The sequence below is a fragment of the Arachis ipaensis genome, chromosome B02, assembly GCF_000816755.2.
Source record: "Arachis ipaensis cultivar K30076 chromosome B02, Araip1.1, whole genome shotgun sequence".
NCBI classification, from domain to species: domain Eukaryota; kingdom Viridiplantae; phylum Streptophyta; class Magnoliopsida; order Fabales; family Fabaceae; genus Arachis; species Arachis ipaensis.
Genome location: NC_029786.2, coordinates 70705062 through 70717129, shown reverse-complemented (window position 1 = coordinate 70717129; position 12068 = coordinate 70705062). Strand labels below are relative to the sequence as shown.

At 36.3% G+C, this 12068-nt stretch overlaps 1 protein-coding gene across 2 annotated transcripts in view; it reads left to right on the top strand.

Moving 5' to 3' along the window:
* The window catches only part of LOC107625424 (calcium-transporting ATPase 4, plasma membrane-type), a 13682-nt gene extending 6967 nt beyond the window's left edge, over window positions 1-6715 (top strand). The window contains exons 1-6 of one of the 2 annotated variants that reach the window (XM_021115921.1): window positions 2334-2806; window positions 3180-3243; window positions 3332-5274; window positions 5345-5503; window positions 5680-5851; window positions 5957-6715. In XM_021115921.1, coding sequence (XP_020971580.1) covers window positions 3586-5274; window positions 5345-5503; window positions 5680-5851; window positions 5957-6270 — 2334 coding nt within the window. In that variant the 5' untranslated portion in view covers window positions 2334-2806; window positions 3180-3243; window positions 3332-3585 and the 3' untranslated portion in view covers window positions 6271-6715. Of the gene's footprint in view, window positions 1-2333; window positions 2807-3179; window positions 3244-3331; window positions 5275-5344; window positions 5504-5679; window positions 5852-5956 lie in introns of those variants that run through there. The other variant, XM_016328052.2, reaches the window with a different exon arrangement.

The following is a 12068-nucleotide window of genomic DNA, read 5'->3' as shown; positions in this document are numbered from 1 at the left end:
ATCACTGTTTGCATCCAATATCACCCTAACCTCCCTTCTCCAATCACGAACTTCGATCAGAATAACTCAGTTGCCGCTTCACTTTCTAGCTCTCCAGACTCCATCGCCACCGCCAAGCCTTCAGCTGGCGCTGTCCAATACTTATTTACAATGCTCGTAGGTATGCATAAAAAAAAAAGTTAACTATCAAATTAATAATTTATATTAAAACAAAAAAATATATATTAAAAATAAATTAAATAATACATATATTTATATACGAATACATAATTTTTAGAAATAAAGATATAAATTAAATTAAAATTGATAAAAAAATTCTCCCAATTTGGTGAAACTTGAAAAATAAGAACGTTAAGATTTATGATTGAGTTTGAATCCTCTAAAACTCCTATCCTCCAAAACTCTCTGAAACAAAATTTGTGAAAATACCATAGGTCTACAACCGTAATGAGAGAGACGAAGTATTGAAAGTTGTATTTAAGCTGTCTCTTGAGTTTATGTTTTTCCTCTTAAAAAAAAAAAAAAATTATCAAACTACAAAATTTTGGAAACAGTTACAGATAATTGACAAACTTTACAATTTAATTTTTATCATTGCGCATAACTGGTTGCAGACTTACTGTTGATTAGATAAAAAAAAGAAAAAATGACAACAATCTGAATTTGAATTTAGAAGACAAAAGACCAGTAAGAATAAGTGCTCAAATCCAAAGAAGCATACATGACTACATGAGTCATTTTATTTCCTGGTATTCACAATTGTATTGTGGTCTCTGGGATTGCCAAATTAAAGTAATTATAGTAATATCCCTGTGACTTTTTAGATGACTTCAATCGAACATATACTGAAATTTGTCCACTAGGCCGAAAATTGACCAATTTTTACTCTAAAATAAAAGCACTTTGTTCATCGTTGTCCCTGAATTTCTATCTTTAAAAAGTTACTAGGGTTAATAGTTAAATTAGTTCTTGAAAAAATAAGATATTTTTAAATTCATCATTAAAATTTTTTTTTAATCACATTGGTCCTTAAAAAATTACGAATTAATCATATTCGTCCTCTAGTCATTCCATTAACAATTTTCTTCAAAGATTAATATTGTAAAACGTTAATTAATAACATATATAATACTTGATATATCTAATTAGATATTGACCAAATATGTTTATGAAAGTTTATTAATTTAGTCATTTTCTTCAATTACAAAATACTTATTCCTAATATGATCTAGTGACTAAATTGATAGATTTTCGTAAATATATTTAGTCAACATCTAATTGAACATGTTATGTATCATGTATACTATCAGTTAACATTTCACATTATCAATTATTGACAAAAATTATGAGTGTTATAACTGAAGGACAGATATGATTAATTCGTAATTTTTAAAAGACCAATTTGATTGAAAAAATATTTTAAGGACTAATTTGACTATTAATTCAAAACTAAAAGAGGAAAATACCAATAACTATATACAACAATACTAAAACCAAAGACATTCTTCTAGTTTTCATATAAGTATGCCAAGGATAGGAACGGTTGAGGTGTTAAATACTTACTTCCACTAGCCCTTGGATACTTATTCTTTAAGGTAGGAGTGTGCATGGGTCGGGTGAAAACCGGATTTGATATGACCTAAATTCGACCTGAAATATATATCGGGCCTATTTATTAGACCCGAACCCGGCCTTAAACCCGATGAAACCTATACACTTTCGGGCCACGATTATACTGGGTAAAAATCGGGTGAAAACTGGGCCGTTAACATTACATTACCTTGATACCTTCTTATAAGCTAGCATGTGAAAATATCCAAATTTCCAATACTCCAATTATTATTTGACATGGTAAAATTCACTTAGAAAAATATAACAAGAACCAACTTTTCTCTAAAATTAAACCATAATCATAATCAATACTAATATTGTCTAATAGCAACAAATATTTAAATCAATATAAATAACACAATATTATGCATTAGTCTAAAATCTTATGCATTTTAAACATAATACATTAACTTATAGTCTTATAATAACTAATAATACAAAATATTAAGATTTACAATACTTAAATTCCACATAAGAATAGCTATCATCTATCACTAATAACACAAAATATTAATTATGTATGATGACCGGGCCACTGGGCCGACTTCGGGTAACCCGAATCATGACCCAGACCCGACCCGAAATAATGACCGGGTCTATTTTTGAGACCCCTACCCGGTGAAATCACACCAAAATAGCCCCTAAAGTGTTCAGGGCCGGATCGGGTCTTCGGGCCGGGCCGGGCCATGCACACCCCTACCTCAAGGTTATAAAACATTAAACTTTTGGGAGGAGCATTGGAGAAAGGTCTTCTCTTTTAATCTACCATTATGGGAGTCTCTTACTTCAAGAAATTCTGGTTTCCATAATATTCCCTAACCCCACAAGACAAGCACTAATCCATTGCATATCGGAGGTCCATTTAAGAGTTTGTCTTTAGTCAAAGAATTGCTGCATGTACAAGGCAGGATTCGAATCCCAACACTTGTTTAAGTTAACTAGTGAGCTAACTACTAAATCAACCTAACTAGGTTTACTTCAAGGAATTTGATCATTAGCATATCTCATGTTCTCTGAGAGGTAAATCAGTGTGTTGACATGCTTATCTTGATCAGCTTAAACTTAGAGTCGGATGATTTCTTTTGTGGAAGCTGCTCCAAGAATGGAGGATATGGGAGTAACATTCTCCCGTAACCTTTTTTTTTTTTTTTTATTTATATTTTACCAAAAGAAAAATCTAGTCTCTTGATAAGAGGTAAAATGGTGTTGCCAAAACAACACATTCGAATAGTGTAATTTTTGCAATTTCCATACAAAGTATATATGCAAAATTTTCTATTTGTATTTGCTCATACCTTGCATTCATCCTTGTATGGTAGCTCTCCTCTGTGCCTCTTTCTCTAGAGCATGCTCTTGCTTCAATGATGTACTTCCTTGCAAAATGACCTCTATTGATAGAGAGATTGCTTTGAATATTGAACTTAAAAAGATTTTCGTGTGTTGAATTTTTACCCCCTACTTTAATCCTTCAGCTTCAAATGCATTATCCTCTCAATTTTTTCTCATTTGATGAAGCTGGAACCCCATAGATTCGTAGTAAATGCTGACCATATTATCTTTATTTACAGCATAAACTAAGGAGCATTCGGGTTGCTGTCCATGTTCATCGGGCAAAAGATCTTTTAAAGAATGGTGTGCTTCTAACATAATCATTGTTTTAGAATGGTTTACATACTGCTTGCACATTTTCTAAATTTTTTCAGTTCTCTTAAACATACAGCTATTAGTTCAGCAGTTGAATACGAGCTATCGGAAAAGACAAGAGAATCTGGTTTCAGAATTGAACCAGATGATATAGCAACGCTTGTTTCTGCCCATGATCTAAAGAATTTTAAAAAAATTGGCGGAGCTGAAGGGATTGCGAGGAAACTCTCAGTCTCCGTGAACGATGGCGTTAGCCAAGATAGTATACATAACAGGCAACAAATTTATGGACTTAACCACTACACGGAGAGACCTTCAAAATCTTTCTTGATGTTTGTTTGGGAGGCATTGCATGACTTAACACTAATCATTCTCATAGTTTGTGCTCTAGTTTCTATAGCTATAGGGCTTCCCACTGAAGGATGGCCAAAGGGTGTTTATGATGGTCTTGGTATCATACTTAGTGTGTTTTTGGTTGTTACTGTTACTGCTATTAGTGACTACCAGCAATCCTTGCAATTCAGGGATTTGGACAAAGAGAAGAAAAAGCTCTTTGTCCAGGTGACCAGGGATGGGAAGAGACAGAAGGTTTCTATCTACGATTTGGTAGTCGGAGATATTGTCCATTTGTCAACTGGTGATCAAGTTCCAGCTGATGGAGTTTTTGTAACTGGATACTCATTACTAATTGATGAATCAAGTTTGTCAGGTGAGAGTGAACCAGTAAATATAGATGAACAAAAACCTTTTCTTCTTGCGGGAACCAAAGTGCAGGATGGTCAGGGAAAGATGATAGTTACAACAGTTGGCATGAGGACTGAATGGGGGAAGTTGATGGAAACTTTAAGCGAGGGAGGTGAGGAGGAGACTCCATTGCAAGTGAAATTGCATGGAGTTGCAACAATTATTGGTAAAATCGGGTTGGCTTTTGCCGTGTTGACATTTATCGTGTTGACAATAAGGTTTCTTGTTGAGAAAGCAGTCTCTGGTGACTTTGGTAGTTGGTCTATGAATGATGCAATGAAACTGCTGGACTACTTTGCTATTGCAGTGACCATAATAGTTGTCGCAATTCCGGAAGGATTACCATTAGCTGTGACACTTAGTCTTGCTTTTGCAATGAAAAAATTAATGAATGACAAGGCACTTGTGAGACATCTTTCGGCATGTGAGACTATGGGTTCTGCAAGTTGCATTTGCACAGATAAGACAGGAACATTGACCACTAACCATATGGTTGTGAACAAGATTTGGGTATGCGAAAAAGTGGCCGAGATCAAAGGTAGTGAGAGTGCAGAGAAGCTGAAAACAGAGATACCTGAGGAAGTAATGAGCATCCTTTTGCAGGCTATATTTCAAAATACATCTTCTGAAGTAGTTAAGGATGAAACCGGAAATAACACAATATTGGGAACACCAACAGAATCAGCATTGTTGGAATTTGGTTTGCTCACAGGTGGTGATTTTGATGCACAGCGCAGTACCTATAAGATAATTAAGGTTGAGCCTTTCAATTCAGTTCGGAAGAAGATGTCTGTGCTTGTGAGTCTTCCTAATGGAGGGGTCAGAGCTCTCTGCAAAGGAGCATCAGAAATAATACTAAGAATGTGTGACAAAATCATTGATTCTAATGGAAATGCTGCTGATCTTCCTGAAGAACAGGCGAATAAAGTTAACGATGTCATAAACGATTTTGCCTCTGAAGCTCTGAGAACTCTTTGTTTGGCTGTTAAAGATATAGACGCAACAGAAGGGGAAAACAGTATCCCTGATCATGGCTATACTCTGATAGCAATTGTAGGAATCAAGGATCCTGTGCGGCCTGGGGTCAGGGAAGCTGTTCAAACTTGTTTAGCAGCTGGAATAACCGTCCGTATGGTGACCGGTGATAACATAAATACAGCTAGAGCCATAGCTAAAGAATGTGGTATACTCATCGAGGGTGGTGTAGCTGTAGAAGGACCAGAGTTTCGAAACTTGTCGCCAGAGCAAATGAGAGATATCATACCAAATATTCAGGTTGTGCTCTTGTTCAAAGATACTGCAACTTTCGATTCTTATTTTATGTTCTTAACATGGTTTCCTTCAGGTAATGGCACGTTCCCTACCGCTTGACAAGCACACCTTAGTATCCAATTTGAGGAATATGTTTGGTGAGGTTGTAGCTGTAACTGGTGATGGAACCAATGATGCTCCTGCACTGCATGAGGCAGACATTGGACTTGCCATGGGGATCGCTGGAACTGAGGTTTGTTTCTATTTTTTTGAAAAAGACATGATAAACTCTTCTAAATGAAATTCTCACTCACAAATATTGAATTATCCTTGACTTGAATTTTCTGTCATTTTATATTATTGTCTGTTATACGTTACCAAATTCTAATGCTATTTCATTCTGTCTGTTTCAAATCATACCTCATGCAGGTTGCCAAAGAAAATGCTGATGTGATTATAATGGATGATAACTTCACTACTATCGTTAACGTGGCCAAATGGGGACGTGCCATATACATAAACATACAAAAATTTGTGCAGTTTCAGCTAACTGTAAATATTGTTGCTCTGGTTATCAACTTTGTTTCTGCATGCATCACTGGTTTGTTGGACTTACGGAAGTTTTTATTTTCCGTTCAAATTTTATTGTATCTCCTTCAAGGAACATAAATTATTACTATTATTATTTTTTGCTCTTTATTTTCAGGATCTGCACCACTCACAGCTGTTCAGTTGCTTTGGGTAAATTTGATTATGGACACATTGGGTGCATTGGCTCTGGCTACTGAGCCTCCCAATGATGGACTAATGGAAAGACCCCCGGTTGGAAGAAAAGCAAGTTTTATCACCAAACCAATGTGGAGGAACATCTTTGGTCAGAGTTTGTATCAATTGATTGTCCTTGCACTTCTCAATTTTGATGGGAAGAGGCTACTGGGACTTACTGGTTCAGATGCAACTCAAGTGCTCAACACTTTGATCTTCAACTCCTTTGTATTTTGCCAGGTATATATCAGATAGGAATTTCTTTGGTGAAAAGTAAAATTAGGTGAGGAGTGAAGGATTTTACTAGATTTATAAAGAACATGTGCAATATAATTTTTTTTTTGGTGGGTTTTTTCTTAATAAAGAATCAATATCCACCCATATCGGATGCACTGTAAGATACTAGAGGGGTTTTTTGTTAGAGGGAAGTAAATGATTGGATTGGGGTAAAAAAGTGGTCAAAAGTTTTATGGATGAGTTTGAATGAAAGTTTTGATGGAGTTTTAATGAAAACTTTTTTAATCCCAACCAAATATACTTGTATCACTGAATATTTAGATTGCAAGGTAGATGTGGTGAAGTCTTGATCCAAATTATAGCTGATAAGTTTTCAAAAAGAAAATTGACTTTTGAATACTCCAAGTTCTTTTATACTCTATCACCTTTGGGTTTTGTTGTTCCTAATTCCAATGCTTAAACTTTCATTTCAATCTTAAATTATGTATCAATGAACACCCTTCTTTTGTGTTTACAAATAAAAAAATACCCCTAAGTTTTATTTTGTTTCAATTTTGTCCCAAAAGTTTTCGATTTGCATCAAATATACCCTTGGCGGCTAATTTTTCAAAAAATTTAAGACCAATTCAACAACAATTTCATAAGAACAACCTTCAATACAAGCAAATCAAGCATCATTTTCATGCATTATTGTTAGATTGGTCTTAAATTTTTTGAAAATTTAGCCGTCGGGGGTATATTTGATGCAAATCGAAAACTTTTGGGACAAAATTGATACAAAATAAAACTTAAGGGTATTTTTAAAACTTTTACCAAACTTCAGGGACAAAAAATATACTTTACCCTATATATTATATATATAACCTATTATTTTTATTGACAAATCTACTATAAATGAACATCAATTTTATACCCTGACCCAGAAATGCTAGTCAGGCCCAAAATGAATAAAACCTAATTAACAGATCCAACATAATCCACATCTATCTGACCTTGATGAGGTCGGACACAGTGATAAAGAGACCAGCTCTGCTTATCCAAATAAGTAACCGACTTCTAAGATATCTCTCATTTATTTAGAAGGGAGATTTCAATGACTTCCCTAGAAAAAGGAAACGGTCATCTACCAACAAAGATGGAACTCAGGTGGTTATCAATTCTACTATAAATACACTGACACCCTCAGGTATATTCAAAACCCAACCTAAGAAAACCTGCTTAAACCCTTGCTAACTTAAGTATCGGAGTCCCTTACAAGTACCACCCCTACCTCTTCATAAACAACTCGAATGGATTCATCCTCGTTGGAGAAGATGTCAGACAGACCCCTTAAAGTTGTTTGGATCTCACATTCAAGCCTAAAAGCAACCAGTTTCAAGTAACCCTTGGAACATTGGCATCATTGTTGGGGACCTAGAAGTCTACACCTTATCATGGTAGACGACCATCTCGAAAACGAACATAGCATCCGAATCTGAACCAGAGCATCATAATGATGACCGTGCGCTTATGATACCTCCACGACCGAACAGAGCAGCTGGCTCTAATGGAGAGGGAACATCAGGAGATCCTCAACCCAGGAGAATCAACTCAGAAATACATCTACCAGAGAATGAGGAACCTCTACACCCAATAGAAATCATGGGACTCGTATACGGGCATCACACCCGATTAGAACAACTCGAGCAGGAGATAGAGCGACAAAGAGAAGATGAAAGGGAATTGCGAAGGGAGGTGCAACGACATACAGAATTAGAAGAAAAGCTTTTGAAATTAGATGCCGACTGATGTGTGGGTGATTTCACCGTCGATCTAGGTTTTCGCAAATTAGAATTCTATCGTTGAAAGTATAGCCTAGACCAACAATCAATCCCCAAATCAAATTGTTCAATCTAAAGAATATGTCATAATTCAAAACCAATTCAATTTCGGGAGTTTCAATTCTCGGGTCGCCTCCCAAGGACACTTGAGACCAATGAGTGTACAATCTTGGTTGTGAGGATCATGGGATTTTCAATAAAGCTATAAACATATAAAGCAATGAAAGAACATGCAAAATTGTAATAAATGAACTAATAAAGGAACCAAAGAAGTAACTATGCTATATAGGCAAGTAAAGTATAAAAGGAACTAATGTAAATGTGTATGAAGGAATTTAAAATAAAAGGTATCTTGGCTTGGAGTGAGCTAAGGGTCCTTTCTTTGTTGGAACCACAACTATGCCAACTAGAATGGATCAATCTCACTTGGTTAACCTCACATCGGAGAGAAAGTTAAATGAGCATAAATCTTCTTAACCCACAAATCCTAAATTGCTTGCCAATTGCCTTAGCAACAACATAGCGTTAGTGGGAATAAGAACAATTAACAATCCAAAATTAACACTAAATGTTGGACATTCCAACTCTAGAAACCCAATTGCTCACTTTCCCTAGGCCAAGAGATAGAAAACTAGCCCAAAATCATACTTGACATTTTGTCAAACACTTGGTGGGCAAAAAAACTTAAACATGGGAAAAATGAGAAAAAGCTTGGAACCAAAAGCAACAAATGATCTCAATCAACAATAAACCCTCAAGAAAGCATGTAAACATCATCAAACATCAAATTCATCAACAAGAAATAGAAATTGCAAAGGAGAAGTGAAATTGAACTATAACTTGAATTATAAAAAAGTGTAAGAACAATGTAACAATAAAGAGTAAGAACAGAGATACTTACAATGGAATTTAGCAAAACCCAAGATCAAAATTGAAAATGGCACTTGAATGTAAAACCCTAGTAGAGAAAATAATGAAAAACTTAAAGAAAACTATACTAAAAAGCTATCTACCACTACTCCTAAGCTACACTAATGTTATGCTATGTTATGTTCTTCATTTTCCCTTCCTTATGAGCTAAATGGCTTCAGAAATGGGCCTCCAAGCCTCTAAAATCGCGAGTCACATGAGTTTTTAATGAAGGCATGTGCGTCCACCTGTGCGGACGCACAGACGTATGCGTTCGCACACTCTGCTAAAAATCTCGACCTGTGCTCTGCTAAAAATCTCGACCTGTGCGTACGCACAGGAAGTCGTGCGCACGCACACTAGGCGATGCTCGATTGAACGCGCGACGCGCATGGTGTGGTTCACGCGCACGCACACCAGGCTGAGCTCTTCTCCTTTGATTCTTCATGCTTCCTCCACTTTGAATGCTCTTCTTCCATTTTCTCCAAGCCATTCCTGCCTTATACCTCTGAAATCACTCACAAATAACATCAAGACATCGAATGGAAGGTAATTGGAATAAAATTAATCAAATTAGGTACAAAAGAGCATGTTTTCATAATCAAGCACAAATTAGGAGGAGAGTTCAAATGCATGCTACTTTGTGGAATAAGTGCAAGTTTATATGATGAAATCCATTCAAATTCAACCAAAAATCATCATCAAATATGGATTCATCAATTCTCTCACACTTAAACACTATCATGTCCTCATGCTAAACACACTCAAAGGAGATAAATGAAAGGAAAACGATTTATTCTATGTACTACCTAAATGCATGAACTATCCTAAGGGTTACTACTACCATGTACTATGCAAAGAGTTGGTAAACAAACCATGAAATTTCAATCCATCACAAGAAGGTTTTGGGGCAATTGCAAAGAGTTTATGCATTAAAAACCAATATCCAAAGAATTGAATTGAACTTTTCAAAACTAATCAACCATCAACTTGCAAGAAGATACAATCATGAGATGCAAGAACATAGAATTGAGCGATCGAACCCCTCACCGGATGTGTATTCACTTAATTCGCTCAATGTTTAGGGCTTAATCACTCAATTCTCCTTTTATCAAGCTTTTCAAAGATTTACACTTCATCTAATAATCAACTAGTATTTGATGCATGAAAGACAATTATCATGAGGTCTTTTGAGGGTTGTAATTGGCCAGGGTTCAGGTAGGATAAATATAGTTAAGTGGTTTTAAAGAATTAGTTCTTTGATTAGCTTAAGTGTCCACCTAATCTTATATCACCTATATACTCATTAACAATGCATCCTAGCAACCCAATTTTTCTCCTATCTCACCTTACTCATGCACTTTCTTTTCAAAACATGAACATATACATCCTTTATTCAATTATTTCACTTTCTATTATGCATAGTTTTTTTTTTTTTTTGCAATTACACAAGAGATGCATATGCCTAAAACAGAGAGCACATGAGCATTTTCCAATTGCCAATTTTTCACAATGAGTTCCATGCTTCTATCACCAAAGCTTCCCAACAATTCCCCCTACACTTAGAATATACACACTAATCCACCCAAGCTAATCAAAGAGTAATTCAAGGACATCAATGGTTTTTCGCTTAAGGGAAAATAATGTGCTAAAATCAGAACAAAAGGGAATTACAGGCTCAACAGGGGTTCACAATGGTGAGTACAAGGGTTGGCCAATATAGGTTGGTGAGTTTAACATCAAAGATGGCCTCAATCATGCTAAATGCATCCAAACAACAAATACATGATATAAATAATCATGCAAATCAGTGATCACAATCAACAAGGACTAAACTCACACCAGAACAAACATTATGGTTGAAAAGTGCAACCATCTATCAAGGCTCAAATTTTACAAGGTATGTTGTTCTAGCTCTTTTCTATTTTTCACAAACAGAATACTTCAAGAAAGTTGAAAAATACAAATTTTCTTCAATTCAACCGATGGTATGCCCTAGGAAAGATTTCATGAAAATTCCTTGGTGTTTCACCAAACTTATTCATTCTATCATGCAATCATGCAAACATTAACGACCATATAACTATGGACACTAAAGGGATATATACAGACAAACTAACTAGGGTGCAATCAAGATAAAGCTAATAAAACTCAATAAAAAGAACTAAAAGAGTATTGCAAAGTGGTTTGGGAAAAGAAATTTTTACCCCCACGAAGTCGATCCTCCCCCACACTTAGTTCTTGCACGGTCCTCCGTGCTTGCTTCGGATCCAAGAGAATGAGAACTTCGGGCCACCTTTAGCTGGTGGTATCGGGAATGGTTTGGTCACCATCATCATACTCCACCCCAACTAGTTCGAATGAAGCATCAGGAGCTAGGCCGAGGTCTCTTCCTTCTAGCTTTGCCGCGATCCACTCAAAACGCTTGTGCTCCAAATGCTCCATGCGGTGGATATCGTGCAAGATGTCTCGGAATAAATCCGGAAGAGACTGGAGAACTGGTAAAGGAGTCGATGAGGTTGGTAGACTTGATGGTGGTGCTACGGTTGCCTTCCTCTTCGAGGGTATCTTTGCCAATGATACATCCAATTCTCCCCTCGGAATGAACTTGTTACCTCTTGGGAACTCGAACATGATGTCCATTGGTTGCCTCTCTACTCCCGCTGCGTTTGCTAAGTGCATCACCATCGATGGAAATGGAATGTTGATATTCTTCTTCTCAACCTATTTCCAAATCAATTTGCGCAACAAGGGGACAATGGCTATATGCTTCCCTTGCATAATAGCCCAAAGTAGCAAAGCGGTTCTAAATCTCACATGGGTAGTGTGGGTGCTCGGGATGATGTAGTCCGCCACAATCTGATGCCATATATGAGCTTCGGCATTCAAATCAGAGTACGCAATACTAGTGGGAACAGAATTTCTCCCTTTGCTATACTTCCAAGATGCACCAGGACAGCCTATTCTCGCAAGAATGGGAGTTAGAGATATTCTTCCTTTGAATACATCCACTTTTATCTTGGAATAATCATCCTTCTCAAGCGGGATGTGAGGGATGCTCAGAATAGCTTCTAGAGCTTGATTGGA